The 21142-nt window shown below is 38.0% G+C and overlaps 1 protein-coding gene across 1 annotated transcript in view; it reads left to right on the top strand.

Annotated features, from left to right (window-relative positions):
- The window catches only part of csmd2 (CUB and Sushi multiple domains 2), an 828472-nt gene that overhangs the window by 150364 nt on the left and 656966 nt on the right, over positions 1-21142 (top strand). Inside the window, exon 3 of the mRNA XM_061982429.2 lies at positions 5567-5679. Coding sequence (XP_061838413.2) covers positions 5567-5679 — 113 coding nt within the window. The remainder of the gene's footprint in view (positions 1-5566; positions 5680-21142) is intronic.

The following is a 21142-nucleotide window of genomic DNA, read 5'->3' as shown; positions in this document are numbered from 1 at the left end:
AACATTGTATTCGTGTTGTAGAATAATGGTTGGAAAATGACCAAAATTCAATGGTCGTAACAACGTCAGACCTCAACATTGAATAAGCGTTGTAAAAAGCATGTTGTTTCAACGTTGTATTTGTATTGTAGAATAATGGTTGGAAAATGACCAAAATTCAATGGTCAAATCAACGTCACAACCTGACGTTGAGGAAACGTCGTCACAAAGTATGTTGTTTCAACGTTGAATTTGTGTTGTAGAATAGTGGTTGAGAAATTACCAAAATTCAATGGTCATAACAACGTCAGACCCTAACATTGATTAAACGTTGTCAAAAAGCGTGTTGTTTCAACGTATTTGTGTTGGAGAATATTGGTTGGAAAATGACCAAAATGAAATGGTCATAACGTCTGACCCCAACATTGATTCAACATCGTCAAAAACTTGTTGTTTTCACGTTGTATTCGTGTTGTAGAATATTGGTTGGAAAATGACCAAAATTCAATGGTCATAACGTCAGACCTCAACATTGATTAAACGTTGTAAAAAGCATGTTGTTTCAACGTTGTAGTTGTGTTGTACAAAATTGGTTGAGAAATGACCAAAATTCAATGATCATAGCAACGTCAGACCCCAACATTGATTAATCGTCTTCAAAAAGCGTGTTGTTTCAACGTTGTATTTGTGTTGTAGAATAATGGTTGGAAAATGACCGACATTCAATGGTCAAATCTACGTCACAACCTGACATTGAATAAAACTCGTCAAAAAGCATGTTGTTTCAACATTGTATTTGTGTTGTAGAATAATGGTTGGAAAATGACCAAAATTCAATGGTCGTAACAATGTCAGACCTCAACATTTAAAATAAGCGTTGTAAAAAGCATGTTGTTTCAACGTTGTATTTGTATTGTAGAATAATGGTTGGAAAATGACCAAAATTCAATGGTCAAATCTACGTCACAACCTGACATTGAATAAACTTCGGCAAAAAGCATGTTGTTTCAACATTGTAGTTGTGTAAAATTACCAAAATGCAATGGTCGAAACAACGTCGGACCCCAACATTGATTAAACGTCGTCAAAAACATGTTGTTTCAACGTTGTATTTGTGTTGTTGAATATTGGTTGGAAAATGACCAAAATTCAATGGTCATAACAACGTCAGACCCCAACATTGATACAGCGTTGTATTTGTGTTGTAGAATAATGGTTGGAAAATGACCAAAATTCAATGGTCAAATCTACGTCACAACCTGACATTGAATATACTTTGTCAAAAAGCATGTTGTTTCAACGTTGTAGTTGTGTTATACAGAATCGGTTGAGAAATGACCAACATTCAATGGTCACAATGTCAGACCCCAACATTTATAAGTAGTCTTCAAAAAGCATGTTGTTTCAACGTTGTATTTGTGTTGTAGAATAATGGTTGGAAAATGACCAAAATTCAATGGTCAAATCTACATCACAACCTGACATTGAATAAACTTCGTCAAAAAGCATGTTGTTTCAACATTGTATTTGTGTTGTAGAATAGTGGTTGAGAAATTACCAAAATTCAATGGTCATAACAACTTCAGACCCTAACATTGATTAAACGTTGTCAAAAAGTGTGTTGTTTCAACATATTTGTGTTGTAGAATATTGGTTGGAAAATGACCAAAATTCAATGGTCATAACAACGTCAGACCTCAACATTGATTAAAGTTAAAGTTAAAGTACCAATGATTGTCACACACACACACTAGGTGTGGCGAGATTATTCTCTGCATTTGACCCATCACCCTTGATCACCCCCTGGGAGGTGAGGGGAGCAGTGGGCAGCACCGGTGGCCGCGCCCGGGAATCATTTTTTGGTGATTTAACCCCCAATTCCAACCCTTGATGCTGAGTGCCAAGCAGGGAGGTGATGGGTCCCATTTTTATAGTCTTTGGTATGACTCGGCCGGGATTTGAACTCACAACCTACCGATCTCAGGGCGGACACTCTAACCACTAGGCCACTGAGTAGGTAATCGTCTTCAAAAAGCATGTTGTTTCAACGTTGTAGTTGTGTTGTACAAAATTGGTTGAGAAATGACCAAAATGCAATGATCATTGCAACGTCAGACCCCAACATTGATTAATCGTCTTCAAAAAGCGTGTTGTTTCAACGTTGTATTTGTGTTGTAGAATAATGGTTGGAAAATGACCGACATTCAATGGTCAAATCTACGTCACAACCTGACATTGAATAAACCTCGTCAAAAAGCATGTTGTTTTAACGTTGTATTTGTGTTGTAGAATAATGGTTGGAAAATGACCAAAATTCAATGGTCAAATCAACGTCACAACCTGACATTGAATAAACTTCGGCAAAAAGCATGTTGTTTCAACGTTGTAGTTGTGTAAAATTACCAAAATGCAATGGTTGAAACAACGTCAGACCCCAACATTGATTAAACGTAGTCAAAAACATGTTGTTTCAACGTTGTATTTGTGTTGTTGAATATTGGTTGGAAAATGACCAAAATTCAATGGTCATAACAACGTCAGACCCCAACATTGATACAACGTTGTATTTGTGTTGTTGAATATTGGTTGGAAAATTACCAAAATTCAATGGTCATAACAATGTCAGACCCCAACATTGATACAACGTTGTATTTGTGTTGTAGAATAATGGTTGGAAAATGACCAAAATTCAATGGTCAAATCTACGTCACAACCTGACATTGAATAAACTTCGGCAAAAAGCATGTTGTTTCAACGTTGTAGTTGTGTAAAATTACCAAAATGCAATGGTTGAAACACTGTCAGACCCCAACATTGATTAAACGTCGTCAAAAACATGTTGTTTCAACGTTGTATTTGTGTTGTTGAATATTGGTTGGAAAATGACCAAAATTCAATGGTCATAACAACGTCAGACCCCAACATTGATACAACGTTGTATTTGTGTTGTTGAATATTAGTTGGAAAATGACCAAAATTCAATGGTCATAACAACGTCAGACCCCAACATTGATACAACGTTGTATTTGTGTTGTAGAATAATGGTTGGAAAATGACCAAAATTCAATGGTCAAATCTACGTCATAACCTGACATTGAATAAACTTCGGCAAAAAGCATGTTGTTTCAACGTTGTAGTTGTGTAAAATTACCAAAATGCAATGGTTGAAACAACGTCAGACCCCAACATTGATTAAACGTCGTCAAAAACATGTTGTTTCAACGTTGTATTTGTGTTGTTGAATATTGGTTGGAAAATGACCAAAATTCAATGGTCATAACAACGTCAGACCCCAACATTGATTAAACGTCGTCAAAAACATGTTGTTTCAACGTTGTATTTGTGTTGTTGAATATTGGTTGGAAAATGACCAAAATTCAATGGTCATAACAACGTCAGACCCCAACATTGATACAACATTGTATTTGTGTTGTTGAATATTGGTTGGAAAATGACCAAAATTCAATGGTCATAACAACGTCAGACCCCAACATTGATTAAACGTCGTCAAAAACATGTTTCAACGTTGTATTTGTGTTGTTGAATATTGGTTGGAAAATGACCAAAATTCAATGGTCATAACAACGTCAGACCCCAACATTGATACAACGTTGTATTTGTGTTGTAGAATAATGGTTGGAAAATGACCAAAATTCAATGGTCAAATCTACGTCACAACCTGACATTGAAAATACTTTGTCAAAAAGCATGTTGTTTCAACGTTGTAGTTGTGTTGTACAAAATTGGTTGAGAAATGACAAAAATTCAATGGTCATAACGTCAGACCCCAACATTGAATTATCGTCTTCAAAAAGCATGTTGTTTAAACGTTGTATTTGTGTTGTATAATAATGGTTAGAAAATGGCCAAAATTCAATCGTCAAATCTACGTCACAACCTGACATTGGATAAACTTTGTCAAAAAGCATGTTGTTTCAACGTTGTAGTTGTGTTGTACAAAATTGGTTGAGAAATGACCAAAATTCAATGATCATAGCAACATCAGACCCCAACATTGATTAATCGTCTTCAAAAAGCATGTTGTTTCAACGTTGTATTTGTGTTGTAGAATAATGGTTGGAAAATGACCAACATCCAATGGTCAAATCTACGTCACAACCTGACATTGAATAAACCTCATCAAAATGCTTGTTGTTTCAACGTTGTATTTGTGTTGTAGAATAATGGTTGGAAAATGACCTAAATTCAATGGTCGTAACAACGTCAGACCTCAACATTGAATAAGCGTTGTAAAAAGCATGTTGTTTCAACGTTGTATTTGTATTGTAGAATAATGGTTGGAAAATGACCAAAATTCAATGGTCAAATCAACGTCACAACCTGATATTGAATAAACGTCATCAAAAAGCATGTTGTTTCAACGTTGTAGTTGTGTAAAATTACCAAAATGCAATGGTCGAAACAACGTCAGACCCCAACATTGATTAAACGTCGTCAAAAACATGTTGTTTCAACGTTGTATTTGTGTTGTTGAATATTGGTTGGAAAATGACCAAAATTCAATGGTCATAACAATGTCAGACCCCAACATTGATACAACGTTGTATTTGTGTTGTAGAATAATGGTTGGAAAATGACCAAAATTCAATGGTCAAATCTACGTCAGAACCTGACATTGAATATACTTTGTCAAAAAGCATGTTGTTTCAACGTTGTATTTGTTTTGTAGAACATTGGTTGAGAAATGACTAAAATTCAATGGTCATAACGTCAGACCCCAACATTGATTAAACATTGTCAAAAAGCATGTTGTTTCAACGTTGTATTTGTGTTGTAGAATAATGGTTATAAAATGACTGAATAGCAAAGGTCAAATCTACGTCACAACCTGTCATTGAACAAACGTTGTCAAAAAGCATGTTGTTTCAACGTTGTATTCGTGTTGTAGAATATTGCCAAATGTCAATGGTCATAACAACGTCAGACCCCAACATTGATTAAACGTCCAAAAACATGTTGTTTCAACGTTAGATTTGTGTTGCTCAACGTCAGGACCTAATTCACCAAGTTCTCAACGTTGTTTTAATGTCGTTGTGCCTGTTTGAGAAGGACTGCAATCTGGGGAAAAAAGTGTCTACATTTGCTCGACCCAAAATGTAGTCTGTGTTAAAAATGCCACACAAAAGTCAAGAAAATGCCACATTGGTCGTGTTTATTTAGCATTTCCGCCTGTATGTTCCACTGGAGGATTCATGCAGTTGCACTGTTTGTCTCCTAAACAGCAAACATCTGATTGTTTCCAGCTCATACTCCCGCATGTAGAATGTTCCGCACGGTTATTAGGGATGTTTGTTGACTCAGGACCTGACGTTTTTATGTTTGTCTACTCAAGCGTTTACAGAGCGTCTGATTCACGGCGCGATTGCAGCCTGAGAGAAATCTATCGAGCTCCTCTGTCCCGTTGAGGAGTTGTCATTTTAAATTGCTTATCCTCGTTCCGCTCGGGATAGAAACTTACCCACGACTGCATTGAGAGACGGCTGGCTCCGACGCCTCGCCTGACCTCGCGGGTGTTGTTGATGCTTTTGGTCAAAATGGTTATTGTCTTCTGTCTGTGTCTCCTCAGGTTAACGGGGTTCCAGCTGCCGTCGCCTATCGTAAGCACCGGCTCCCGGCTCACTTTGTGGCTGCTATCGGACTACGCGGTGAGCGGCCAGGGATTTAAAGCCTCCTATGAAGGTAACGGCCCTTCATTGTTTCCCATTAGAACATAAAACGATGCCATATATCATCCGGGTGACCGCTTTAAAGAGATGCTGCTAAAGGGGAGGGAAACGACGAGGTTTGTTAAAGAACACCGGAGGACTTGTCCTTGAGTCAAGCATCCTTGGGGAGAACTACAGTCGCACACTTGTAAAGAACATAATGTCATGGCTGTCTTGAGTTTCCAATCATTTCTACAACTCTTATTTTTTTGTGATAGAGTGATTGGAGCACATACTTGTTGGTCACAAAAAACATTCATGAAGTTTGCTTCTTTTATGAATTTATTATGGCTCTACTGAAAATGTGAGGGTTAAAAGTATACATACAGCAATGTTAATATTTGCTTACATGTCCCTTGGCAAGTTTACCCGCTTTTGGTAGCCATCCACAAGCGTCTGCTTGAATTTTTGAGCACTCCTCTTGACTAATTTGGTGCCGTTCAGCTAAATGTGTTGGTTTTCTGACATAGATTTGTTTCTTCAGCATTGTCCACATGTTTGAGGCAGGACTTTGGGAAGGCCATTCTAAAACCTTCATTCTAGCCTTAATTAAAGGGGAACATTATCACAATTTCAGAAGGGTTAAAACCATTAAAAATCAGTTCCCAGTGGCTTATTTTATTTTTCGAATTTTTTTTCCAAAATTTTACCCATCACGCAATATCCCTAAAAAAAGCTTCAAAGTGCCTGATTTTAACCACCCGTCCATTTTCCTGTGACGTCACATAGTGATGCCAACACAAACAAACATGGCGGTTAGAACAGCAAGCTATAGCGACATTAGCTCGGATTCAGACTCAGATTTCAGCGGCTTAAGCGATTCAACAGATTACGCATGTATTGAAACGGATGGTTGTAGTGTGGAGGCAGGTTGCGAAAACGAAATTGAAGAAGAAACTGAAGCTATTGAGCCATATCGGTTTGAACCGTATGCAAGCGAAACCGACGAAAACGACACGACAGCCAGCGACACGGGAGAAAGCGAGGACGAATTTGGCGATCGCCTTCTAACCAACGATTGGTATGTGTTTGTTTGGCATTAAAGGAAACTAACAACTATGAACTAGGTTTACAGCATATGAAATACATTTGGCAACAACATGCACTTTGAGAGTGCAGACAGCCCAGTTTTCATCAATTAAGATATTCTGTAGACATACCCTCATCCGCTCTCTTTTCCTGAAAGCTGATCTGTCCAGTTTTGGAGTTGATGTCAGCAGGCCAGAGAAGCTAGGGTCGATATTCTTCTCTTGATCATCTTCGGTGGCATAAGGGACGGTGTGAGCCAAGACATCCAGGGGGTTTAGCTCGCTCGTCTGCGGGAACAAACTGCCGCCATTGCTTGCCGTGCTACCGGGGTCCTTTGTCCCTGAATTGCTCACACACTCCGGCAGATTCAATGGGGGTCTGGCGGCAGATTTCTTTGACTTTATCGTTGGAAATGCATCTGCTTTGAGTGTCGCAGGATATCCACACATTCTTGCCATCTCTGTCGTAGCATAGCTTTCGTCGGTAAAGTGTGCGGAACAAACGTCCAATTTCTTGCCACTTTCGCATCTTTGGGCCACTGGTGCAACTTGAATCCGTCCCTGTTCGTGTTGTTACACCCTCCGACAACACACCGACGAGGCATGATGTCTCCAAGGTACGGAAAACAGTCGAAAAAACGGAAAATAACAGAGCTGATTTGACTCGGTGTTTGAGAAAATGGCGGATTGCTTCCCGATGTGACACCATGTTGTGACGTCATCGTTCCGAGAGCGAATAATAGAAAGGCGTTTAATTCGCCAAAATTCACCCATTTAGAGTTCGGAAATCGGTTAAAAAAATATATGGTCTTTTTTCTGCAACATCAAGGTATATATTGACGCTTACATAGGTCTGGTGATAATGTTCCCCTTTAAGGTTTTAGAATGGCCTTCCCAAAGTCCCGGCTTAAACGTGTGGACAATGATGAAGAAACAAGTCCATGTCATAAAAACAACACCGGAGGACTTGTGCTTGAGTCAAGCATCCTTGGGGAGAACAACAATCGTGGTCAAAAGTTGACATACACTTGTAAAGAACATCATGTCATGGCTGTCTTGAGTTTCCAATCATTTCTACAACTCTTATTTTTTTGTGATAGAGTGATTGGAGCACATACTTGTTGGTCACAAAAAACATTCATGAAGTTTGCTTCTTTTATCAATTTATTATGGGTCTACTGAAAATGTGAGGGTCAAAAGTATACATACAGCAATGTTAATATTTGCTTACATGTCCCTTGGCAAGTTTACCTGCAATAAGGCGCTTTTGGTAGCCTTCCACAAGCTTCTGCTTTAATTTTTGACCACTCCTCTTGACTAATTTGGTGCCGTTCAGCTAAATGTGTTGGTTTTCTGACATTGACTTGTTTCTTCAGCATTGTCTCCAAGTTTAAGCCAGGACTTGGGAAGACCATTCTAAAACCTTCATTCTAGCCTTAATTGTGGACAACAACAAGTATGTGCTCCAATCACTCTATCACAAAAAATAAGAGTTGTAGAAATGATTGGAAACTCAAGACAGCCATGACATGATGTTCTTTACAAGTGTATGTAAAATTTTGACCATGACTGTACATGACTGAGAATCTTCTCACATAAAAAAAAAAAAAAAAAGTTTGGTTATCCTATTTCCGTTCGTCACATTGACATGGGATGCTTCATGACCCAAGCACTAATGATATTAATGACCGCTCTCCTAATTAGGCTAGGCCACACCACACCAGTCTTTTTGAGGTCCAGTGAGCATCGGGGATGTTAAAGGACTTGAACATAGGGATGAGTACCGAATTTGGTACTTTTATGGGCACCACTCAAGTTCCGTCGGCGCTACCGAGATATCGATTCACGTCATTTAAAACGGTGCCATTTTACAAAACCTTTGTTGCACCTGACTTCATGTCCGGGTTGCAGACTAAACCCCAGATCAAGGAAACTGTCATGATCCGTTGCCTGGATCATGTTTTGTTTAGTTTCGGACTCCATCAGTTCCTGTTTTTGAGCACCCCTGGGTTTGTGTTTTAGTTGCCATGACTGCAGATTGTTTTCACCTGCCTATGATTAGTGTTTGGGGTGCTCACCTGCTCCTGGGCACTAATCAGAGAGCTACTCATTCCCGTTGTTCGCCACACCCAGTCTAGCTTCCTTATTCACGCCATGTTGAGTCTTCCTGATTCCTGATCTAAGCTTTGTCTTTTGTTTTCGTGTTCATATGCTTAGCTATTCCATTAGCTTCCTGTGCTATAGGCACCTGTAACAGGTACGTTAGCTATTATAGTAGACGTTCTCAATATTTGGGCTAATCAGAAGTCTAGATTACGACTCGGAGAGAGTAGGACAGACACAATTAAATGCTTTAAATCAGGGGTGCTCACACTTTTTCTGCAGGCGAGCTACTTTTCAATTGATCAAGTCGTGGGGATCTACCTCATTCATATATATAATTTATATTTACTTAGTTATGAAACATATGTTTTTGTTAACAAGTTAAAGGTGTTTAATGATAATACAAGCATGTTTAACACATATAGTTAATATTGTTAATAAATTAAAGGTGTTTAATGATAATACAAGAATGTTTAACACATAGTTAATATTGTTAACAAGTTAAAGGTGTTTAAAGATAATACAAGCATGTTTAACACATATAGTTAATATTGTTAACAAGTTAAAGATGTTTAATGATAATGCAAACATGTTTAACACATATAGTTAATATTGTTAACAAGTTAAAGGTGTTTAAAGATAATACAAGCATGTTTAACACATATGGTTAATATTGTTAATAAGTTAAAGGTGTTTAATGATAATACAATCATGTTTAACACATATAGATTCCTTTCTTTCATGAAGACAAGAATATAAGTTGGTGTATTACCTGATCTGATGACTTGCATTGATTGGAATCAGACAGTGGTGTTGATAACGTCCGCATTTTTGAATGGAGGAGAAAAAAGTCCTCCTTTCTGTCCAATACCACATGAAAGTGGTTGGTTTTTGGCATCTTATTTGTCCAACTTCCGTACTCCTTTGTATACACTTTACAAGAAATACATTGTCGGCAAACTCCGTAGCTTGCTAGCTTGTGCACGCCAGCTTTCTGAGACTCTTATTTTGGTAGCGCTGGCAGGATGAAGAAGCCCTTTTAGTGTGCAACTGTGCAGTCGGTCTTTGGAGTTTTGACGACAGGTACGGCGCCAGAGTCTGTTGAAATAAAGTGTTTCTCGCCTTCCAGTCGGTAATTTTAATGAGCTGGCAGCAGCCAGCGTCATCTCAGAAGACCCTCGGGTGCCGTGAATGTCAATCAAGTGACGAAAGTGACGTCATAGTGAAGATTTATGATCGCTCATTTTTAGGACTATTTTTTTAATGGCTGGCTGGTGATCGACTGACACACCCTCCGAGATCGACCGGTAGCTCGCGATCGACGTAATGAGCACCCCTGCTTTAAATGATACTGGTGTTATTTAAATATGTACAGTGCAACAAATAGTGGACAGACATTGATAGGAATGGCCAGTCAAAACAAAAGAAAAAAACAGCAAGGGTTTAGGTAATTCATAACAGGTAGTATCAAAAGTTCTTAAAAGTCATATGAGACTGATCGCAGTCCATATGCACCCTTGTTTGTATACCGCATGATTTATGGGAAATAAATCATTTCCTTACCCGCACCTTGCCTCCAGAGTTCCGTCTGCATCTCGGGAGAACGATCTACGCAGTAAAATGTGACCCGATCGTGACAGAAACAACCACTCAGGGTGGACGGAACTTTTCAACTTTTATCAAATATTCTCAGAAATCTTTGGGATGATACGTGGATTTACAACGGGTTCAATGACACCCCCCTCAAGGCCTGAGGGGGTATGTATCACTTTTGCCAGGCACTTAGCGACATTGAAGAAAAAAACTACAAATGTGCTGACTTGCTATACGGCATAGGTTCGTTTAAAAGATAAAAGTCAATTACTGCGTGCAAACACTGCTACCATGGCCGAAGCTCCAAAAAAACCAAAGAAACGAAAAGTTTTGGCTGTGGAGACAAAAAAGAAAAACGCAGCAGTCAGGATCAACATTGACCTGGTATTCACTCGCTGGTGTGTGCTCAAAGACCCATGCTGCCTTGGCTCTGTTTGTGCTAAACTAGAAAGTGACTTTCGATGCGCAAATCAAAATGATAATGATAATGTTAGCTATTGGAAAGTTGCTTGGGAGCAATAAATAGCCACCAGCGTGATAGTTTCACTACTACTTTCTTTGAAAATAATCTCTACCCGGTCTTTTTGATTCAGACCTGTATCCGCCCCGATACATTCTTGGTAGTTGTGTCATGTTCGTAGCACAATCCAAGATCATTTCTTGATGGTGTCTGCTATTTAACATCAGTATTACCATTAGAGACCTAATATTTGTGACGATATTACAGCGGACATGATGTCAGTTTTTCCACTATATGCGCGAGTCCTCATGGGAAATGTGGTCCTCTTCTGGCTAAACGCTACCACTATGGCGCCACCAAAATTAACCAAAACTGAAAGTTCTTAAGTGGGGCTTAAAGTAATATTTGCAATTTTCCTTGCCTGCTACGTTCCTCAGTTGCTGTCAGCCGCTAACAAGAACGTGACTCTCATATTAAGTCGTCACAGAAGTCTCGCAAGATTAGCACGACCGTATTTCATAGCAGAGCTCCAATCAACCGATCCATACGATGTATTCATATCTCCAAAGTTTTTTTTTTAATTTGTACTGATTAATTTTTGCACCCCTCGTTATAAGGTTAGTGTATTCCATTCCTACAATTGTTCTCCGAGTAATTGTACTTGATCAAGCCTTTTCTAACATTCCACAGTACAGAGTTATCAAATGATGTACTATGTTTTGTGCGGAATAGTATCAATATCGGCCAATACTCAAGCCTCCAATTTCAGTATCAAAAGTGAAAAACGACCTAGTTTTTCGGTTCAGTTATATTTTTGTGTTATTTTCTTGTGTAACATTCTAATTATTTTGTCTTTAGAATGTGTGGGGGCCAAGGAGAATGGCCCCTAAACTTCACTTCGAACAGCCCTGCTTTGAAGGGTTCCATCCTCCATGTTGGTCTTGGCTCACCTGGTCTAGAGTAGATTAGATTAGATATGTTGGTAAGGCTGTGAGTCTTTGGGCACCACAAAATTTGATGCGATTCTTGGGGGTAGCAATTCAATTCAGAATATATTCGATTCCTCGATTCATAATCAATACTTTAATAACAGTTTTATGATTAACTTCATTCCTCTATAATATAGACAAACAGCTTTGATAAATGTTTGTATTACTTACAGTACAGATTATAAAAAAAACTAAAAAATGAAATACACATTTTTTCCGATTAAGAATCGTTACAAATAAGAATCGTCATTTCATTCAAAAACTTTTATTTTTATTTTTTTATTTTTTTGATAGCCCTATCTGTTAGGGTCAGCCCACATATCAATACGACTTGTAATGCACTTTTACACCACCTGTGGCAGTAATGACAATTTCAAACAAAAGTTTCTCAAGCGCAAAAATTATGACTAAATTGGTGCAGCTACTATAGAGAATTAAGTTAAGAAACATTCATTATTAATTCAGTTTATTTATGTATTTCATTAAGTGCTTTCCTGTGCAATATATTTGGTTAGTACTTATTTTTCTAATCAGCCTGACCTAAGCCATAATTGCCAACCCTCCCGAATTTTCCGGGAGACTCCCGAAATTCAGAGTCTCTCCCGAAAACCTCCCGGGACAAATATTCTCCCGAAAATCTCCCGATTTTCAGCCGGAGCTGGAAGCCACGCCCCCTCCAGCTCCATGCGGACCTGACTGAGGACAGCCTTTTTCATGACGGGAGGACAACAGGGTGACAAGAACTAAATCATCCAGACTACAGATAAATTGTATTATTATGTTTATCTTACCTAAAAATAAATATATTTATTAATTTAAAAAAATAAATAAATAAATACATTTTTACTATATTTTGCTAAAAATATCAAAATTAATCGTATTTTTATTTGTATTTTTTCCTGACTCCTTATTACATCCAGCCATAGAATTATACATTAAAATAAACATATTTGAAATAATTGATTTTAAATGATCATAATAATTCATTTAAAATCACCATATTTAATTATTAAAATAATTGCTTGTTTATCAACAACTTTAGCATTTTATTCATTATTACATTTTGAAGCTCTCAGAAGCCAAGTTTTGTTATATTCCTTAATATTTATTTATGCAAGTTTGAAGTATCAATTATCTAAACACAGTTTTGTTTGCATATTTTCAAATGTAGATATCTCTCTCTCTCTATATATATATATATATATATATATATATATATGTATGAAATACTTGACTTGGTGAATTCTAGCTGTCAATATACTCCTCCCCTCTTAACCACGCCCCGCCCCACCCCCGACCACGCCCCCACCTTCCGAAATCGGAGGTCTCAAGGTTGGCAAGTATGACCTAAGCCCACTGTGGGGTGTATGTGTTAAATATAACTAATAATAAATAAACACATATCCTTTGACAAGGTTGTAAACTGTGGGTTAATTATTATGATTAAAATCAAGAGTAAGACTAGCAATTCATGTTAATATTTGAGGGGGCCCCGGGCCCTTCTGCAGTGGAAAAGCTGGGCCCCGAGACCAAAAAGGTTAAGAACCCCTGTCCTACAGTTCCTACTGTGCACCAAAGCCCACCACCAAGACTACTCTGGAGTCACCATGGCAACCAGTAGACTTCCCCTTATCTTCCCCCGGCGCATCTCTTTGCAAACGCCTCGCTTTCGGAGCTAGAGGGGACTTTGAAACATTTGATCTGGTCCCGCTTGTTCCTCCGGACCTCGCAGGATGATTATCCGGTCTGTCGTTGCAAAGTTCTGCCTCTCAACAGCGCACCTCCCAAGTGGGTCAGCCAGAGATGGGAGACATAATCGCACGCCGCCGCATGACCGAGGCAGTCTGTGGTATAAGTGGTCTTTTTGTGTTGAACTGTTAGTGCTCGGGATCCTGGGAAAAACCTGGTACGGGATTTAATTCGACATATGCCAATCAAACACAAGTGCTGTGTGTGTGTCTGAAATATATTTCTATTTACGTTCAGCCAAGAAAGAGACTTATTAAACAAAAAATATGCCTTGTTTTGAACTGATACTTAAACCAGGGATCGGCAACCCAAAACGTTGAAAGAGCCATATTGGGACAAAAATAAGATATAAAAAAAATTCTGGAGCTGCAAAATATAAAGGCAACACATGATGATCTATATTAGCCTACTATCAAAGGCTGACACAAATCTTTGTTGACAGAAATGTTGTATTTTAATTTGTATTCTACACATTTTTACAACATTGGACACCATTAGTAAATCAGAGGCTTCTCACAGGGTGGAAATGACTGTCTTGGAATGGCCAAAGGTATAGATGTGTGTGTCCAAGTTAAAGGGGAACATTATCACAATTTCAGAAGGGTTAAAACCATTAAAAATCAGTTCCCAGTGGCTTCTTTTTTTCAAAATGTTACCCATCACGCAATATCCCTAAAAAAAGCTTCAAAGTGCCTGATTTTAACCATCGTTATATACACCCGTCCATTTTCCTGTGACGTCACATAGTGAAGCCAACACAAACAAACATGGCGCATAGAACAGCAAGCTATAGCGACATTAGCTTGGATTCAGACTAGGATTTCAGCGGCTTAAGCGATTCAACAGATTACGCATGTATTGAAACGGATGGTTGTAGTGTGGAGGCAGGTAGCGAAAACGAAATTGAAGAAGAAACTGAAGCTATTGAGCCATATCGGTTTGAACCGTATGCATGCGAAAACGACACGACAGCCAGCGACACGGGAGAAAGCGAGGACGAATTCGGCGATCGCCTTCTAACCAACGATTGGTATGTGTTTGTTTGGCATTAAAGGAAACTAACAACTATGAACTAGGTTTACAGCATATGAAATACATTTGGCAACAACATGCACTTTGAGAGTGCAGACAGCCCAATTTTCATCAATTAATATATTCTGTAGACATACCCTCATCCGCTCTCTTTTCCTAAAAGCTGATCTGTCCAGTTTTGGAGTTGATGTCAGCAGGACAGGGAAGCTAGGGTCGATATTCTTCTCTTGATCATCTTCGGTGGCATAAGGGACGGTGTGAGCCAAGACATCCAGGGGGTTTAGCTCGCTCGTCTGCGGGAACAAACTGCCGCCATTGCTTGCCGTGCTACCGAGGTCCTTTGTCCCTGAATTGCTCACACAATCCGGCAGATTCAATGGGGGGTCTGGCGGCAGATTTCTTTGACTTTATCGTTGGAAATGCATCTGCTTTGAGTGTCGCAGGATATCCACACATTCTTGCCATCTCTGTCGTAGCATAGCTTTCGTCGGTAAAGTGTGCGGAACAAACGTCCAATTTCTTGCCACTTTCGCATCTTTGGGCCACTGGTGCAACTTGAATCCGTCCCTGTTCGTGTTGTTACACCCTCCGACAACACACCGACGAGGCATGATGTCTCCAAGGTACGGAAAACAGTCGAAAAAACGAAAAATAACAGAGCTGATTTGACTCGGTGTTTGAGAAAATGGCGGATTGCTTCCCGATGTGACGTCACGAATAATAGAAAGGCGTTTAATTCGCCAAAATTCACCCATTTAGAGTTCGGAAATTGGTTAAAAAAATATATGGTCTTTTTTCTGCAACATCAAGGTATATATTGACGCTTACATAGGTCTGGTGATAATGTTCCCCTTTAAAGGAAACGACAGGCTGTCTTCTTCTAATGGATTCAAAGCTCACCTTTGTGCATTCATGCACAGTATACAACGTTTGGTGGACAAAATGAGACAAAGGAGGAGTGGCATAAAAAAGAGAAAGTTGTACATGCAAACAAACTACGATGAGTTCAAGGATCGCTGAAACTAGTAGGACAAAACGGCGCTCGCCAAATACTCTACTCAGTGAAGCATGTGTAATATAAACAGTGGGATTGCTAACAATTCGAAAGGTTTGTGTACTCTACAGAAACCATAGTAAAACCAAAAATATATACATTTTTTTTCATCTTTTTCCATTTTCACACATCTCTGAAAGAGGTCCAGGGAGCCACTAAAGAGCCGCGGGTTGCTGACCCCCCGACTTAGACCCACTACGCTACCGGATTTTAATATCGGTCGTTATTGTGGTACTTGGAGGGAAAAGTACATCTCCTCTAAATAATGTTGCAATTTCAGGTAACACTCACATTTCTGTTGATTGATACTTTTTTTTTGGCATTTGTGTGATTCATAATTTCCACTTTCTACATTGATATGGAGCACATGCGGTCAGCTAACGCGTTATTTTTTGCTGAGAAACATTCTTGATTAAATGTGACCATGAGCCTCCAGCGTGAGATACCAGTTAGGGAAAGAGAAATGAAGATAATGAACAAATTAGCATTATAAAAAGGTCAGCCCCAGGCCAGTAGTCAATTACCTTTTTGCTATGAGTAACAATGTACATGTTAGCTCTTAAACGACATGCTGTGAAGATATGTGTTGTATTTCCTCAGCGGTAATGGACGTGTTACGTGCAGGCATTGTGTTGACATTATACGTCTGCATGGATGATGAGCCCACTTGACAATAAAAGTGTCACTCATTAAATATAACTGGAGTTAAATACATACGTTTGTTATTTAATGTGTCAATCTATTTCATGTAAAAGTACATTTCATTATTTTAATTCAGTTATTTTATTATTCCAATATTAATGTTTGTATTTTTTTGTTTGTTTTTATCATCACTTTTAATTACTGTATATTTTAAAGTGTGCTTGGATTTTTTGAAAGGCGGTAATAAATTAAATGTATTAATTATTATTATTTAATTATTGTTTCATGATTTAATCAATTACTGATTTAATTATTTTCATGTTAACATATATGAATATTTAATTAATTTGTATTACTTCATATTTACTTTATTGATTTGTTTCCATATTTACTTGTACAAACATTTAATTATTGATTTTTATTACTTCATATTTACTCATATGAAAATGTAATTATTGATTTATTTCCATATATACTTATAAAAACGTAATTATTGATTGCATTATTTCCATAATTACTTGTACAAACTTAATTATTAATTTAATTGTTTCCATATTTACTCATAAACATTTAATTATGGATTTGTATTACTTCATATTTATATGAACATTTAATTATTGATATATTTCCATATTTACTTATACAAACGTAATTAGATTATTTTCATATGTACTCATAAACATTTAACTATTGATTTTTATTACTTCATATTTACATATATGATTATTTAATTAATGATTTAATTATTTCCATATTTACTTACACAAACATGCAATTATTTATATAATTATTTCCGTATGTATCTAAACATTTCATTATTGATTTAATAATTTCAATAGTTGACTGTCAGGTTCAAACACTGATGACATCTATTAATCAGACAAGAAGCAAGGAATCATGCAGAGACAGAGTTCAATTTAGCTCATGAGGAGAACGCATGGAGCTGCACACTTAGTCACAGTCTCGCCCTACGCTCTAAGGTTCAGCTCCTGCGTCCCTCTTTTTACTCAGAGTTCCATAGTCAACATCACTGAGGCCGCCTCTAAAAGGAGTGGTCACATATATTATACAAAGCAGATTCAGGACGCACAGTACGTGACGGAATGTGCTGGGGGCCTTATGATTCCGCCTTGTCCCCGCTTCGTCTGCGTGTTGTCATCTTATCTTCGTTGAGGTCCTTGAAGTCTCTGCTTCGACTGCGTGCTGTCATCTTATCTTCGTTGAAGTCGTTGTTAGCGGGCTAAAACAAAGATAACATCTGTGGCTGAGGCCACCCCTCAGACAAGAAGTTTTGTCCTTGCATAGATTAGAAAAGTCTAACTTGAGCACAATAGCTAATAACTCAAGCAATGGACTTTAAGCATACTAAAGTTAGTGTGATAATATATACATAATTATTCTAAAATTGACGGATAGAAATAAATTCATGAAGTGATGCCGCCAGGTTAATGAAATAATTAAATATGTCAAAACTTGATTAATTAAATCATGAAATAATTGTTTTAATTAAATCATGATTGATTCAATCATGAAAAAATTGTCTATCAATGATTAATAAATGAATAAATTCTACATTTAAATAACCAATATATGTATTTAATTATATTCATTATTAAGGACCCGTAAGTTATTTGAATAGGCATTTATTTATTTAATTTGGTAAAATGATCAATTGAAAACTCATTGAAACTATTTTTTTCAAAAGTGTTCTCTAACCTTTTATACCATATCTGTGGATTCTCAGGAGCACTACGAGACATATGTTTTTGGTTTCTATTCCACCGTCTTCCGGCCTTCTTTCTAGGCTTTTATTTGTGTTCGGGGTGAATGGCCAGGGTTGTGTTGTTGTTGATCGGCGCTGTAGCTAAAGAATCAAAAAACACATTTCCACACAATAGCCACACGCCCGGCAGACGGTCAAGAACACAGATTCAAACAAGTCAAGTACGGGAAGGTCATCTTTAAATGTCAACCTTTGGATAAGGGAGGTTCAATAGAAGTGATTTATAAAAGTATTTGTCACAACTTTCAAGGGACACATTTCATTCAAATGAGTGTTTTGATTAAAAAAACAAAACTTTTATATTAAGTGCCTGTTGTGTTCTTGCATGAGGCATTCAGGGCCACTCATGGCTCCATTGGGCCCCTAAGCAGATTATTTGGAAGCCCCCAACATTGCAAAAAAAATTTACTTTTATACTTTTTTAATTAAAAAAAATACTTACCGTATTTTACAGACTATAAAGTGCACCGGTAGGTAAGCTGCACCCACTAAATTTTAGAAGATAAAACATTTTTCCATATATTAACCACACCGGACTGTAAACCGCGGATATATACGTTGTGAAATGAGTTGTTATACAGATATTTTATTTATTTTACCCCCCGGGTTGACTCACAGGCGACCCGGGAAGAAAAAGGCAAAAACAGGCAAAAATTAGGAAGAAATTACGAAAATGGTAAAAAAATCCTGACCCGGGAGTGAGTTCCACAAGTCCCGGGAAGAGCCAAAATGAGGAAAATGCCGAAAATGGTCAAAACAAGAACAATTTCAAAAATACCCCCAGGATGACTCACAGGCGACCCGAGAAGAAAAAGGCAAAAACAGGCCAAAATGTGGAAAAAATGCAGAAAATGGTCAAAAATCCCTCTCTGAGAGTGAGTTCCATGAGTCCTGGGAAGAGCCAAGATGAGAATAATGCCAAAAATGGTCAAAATTTCCAAAATACCCACAGGATGATTCACAAGCGACTGAGGAAGAAAAAGGCAAAAACAGGCCAAAATGTAGAAAAATGCCAAAAATGGTCAAAAATCCCTCCTCAGGAGTGAGTTCCACGAGTTCCGGGAACGGGCCAAAATGAGGAAAATGCCGAAAATGGTCAAAATGAGAACAATTTCAAAAATACCCCCGGGATGACTCACAGGCAACCCGAGAAAAAAAGGCAAAAACAGCCCAAAATGTGGGGGGAAAAAATGCCAAAAATGGTGAATAAAAATCCCTCCCCGGGAGTAAGTTCCATGAGTCCTGGGAAGAGCCAAAATCAGAAAATGCCAAAAATGGTCAAAATGACAAAAATGACAAAAAATACCCCCGGAATGACTCACAGGCGACCCAGGAAGAAAAAGGCAAAAACAGGCCAAAATGAGAAAAATTTCAAAAATACCTTTGTCTATTCATAATTTATTTTGTAAATATTTATTTACATCCAAACGGTGCCTGTAACGCGACAGTAAAACGGCTGATCAAACAAAACAGAAGTCATCGTCATGGACTCACTAGCTGCGAAAGCTAGCTCTCCAATCAGCTAAACAGACTCAGTAACTCCACGGTGACGTTTTGGTGAATTTACGAAACTGAAACAATACAAAAATAATGCCATTGTAAGTTAATAATACTAACACAGACACTTGTAGTTGTGTTAGCATATTAACTAATGCTAACGACACTAGCTTGATGACATTACGATAACACGTACAAGTATGCATGAAAACACTCCTACAGACATCGCACATGGGACGGTTTAGTAAGTAAGAATTGTTTTAGTTATATTGTAAAACTTACAAATGTTGCCTGGCAAGATGAATGAGGAACCCTTTTGAGCAGAAACGCTACGGACGGTTCAACCTCGTTCAGGGCATTAAAACGGGAAGTAGATTTTTAACCCGCAACTCTTGCAGTGAGCAAACTCGTCCAAAAGATGGCATCGTAGCACAAACAATAACACACCTTTTCAGTGTCTGCTCGGGTTTAATGAAAACTAGTGTGTTACCGTTAGTAAAGAAAAAAATCCACAAATTAGCCGCACCGTTTTATAAGCTGCAGGGTTCAATGCGTAGGAAAAAAAATAGCGGCTTGACTTGATTTTAGTTGAAGTAGTACCAACTTGATTTGAAGGAACAGATAAATATATTCTTTATTTAAAAAGAAACACTAACAAATTAAACTTGTGGGAACATAATTGCTTATCGTTAAAGTTCTTATATACTAATCATAAGCAGCATTCATTTATTTCTAAATAAATTCTGAACTTCAGCCATCTTTTCCTGAATGGTTTTTACCTTCAGTCTAATATAAAATCAACATCCGTACCTTTTTATATATATAAAGTGCCTCTCAAGGCACCCAAGGTCGCCGCAAATCACTGAAAAACAATCAAACACTTAAAAATGTAAGCGCAACATGTCCTCGTTTAAAAAAAGTCCAGGTCATTTGAATAAACCTTGAATTTAATTTGACACGTGTATTGTAATTCATGCTAAATAACACATTCAACATGACTCAATCATAGTTTTCCATATCTCCCTGGAAGCCAGCGCTGTATGAAACTTGCCGTGATATTCTTACCAGTGACGGAGCAGGAAGGGGCTCGGAGAACGTTGGTGGTAAAGGGTTCTATAAAGCGTTCATTCGCATTTTTTCATGCAAAATGGGGCCCTCCACGGATCGCGTGGCCCTACGCCTAGACAACAAAAACGGCGTGTTTTGCCATCGTTTTAAAGCACAGGTGTCAAACTCAAGGCCCGGATGAATATATCCGTATAATAATAATAATAATATAATAATAATCTGTATATGAAACTTGCCATGATGTTCTTACCAGTGACGGAGCAGGAAGGGGCTAGGAGAACGTTGGTGGTAAAGAGTTCTATAAAGGGTTCATTCGCATTTTTTAATGCAAAATGGGGCCCTCCAAAAAATCTTGTGGACCTACGCGCGGACAACAAAAACGGCCTGTTTTGCCATCATTTTAAAGCAAACTCTCCAGGCTCACAACATCATTTTATCT

Source organism: Nerophis lumbriciformis, linkage group LG21 (assembly GCF_033978685.3).
Source record: "Nerophis lumbriciformis linkage group LG21, RoL_Nlum_v2.1, whole genome shotgun sequence".
Classification (NCBI taxonomy): domain Eukaryota; kingdom Metazoa; phylum Chordata; class Actinopteri; order Syngnathiformes; family Syngnathidae; genus Nerophis; species Nerophis lumbriciformis.
Note: the sequence above shows the minus strand (reverse complement) of the source record. Positions and strands in the feature narration are given on the sequence as shown.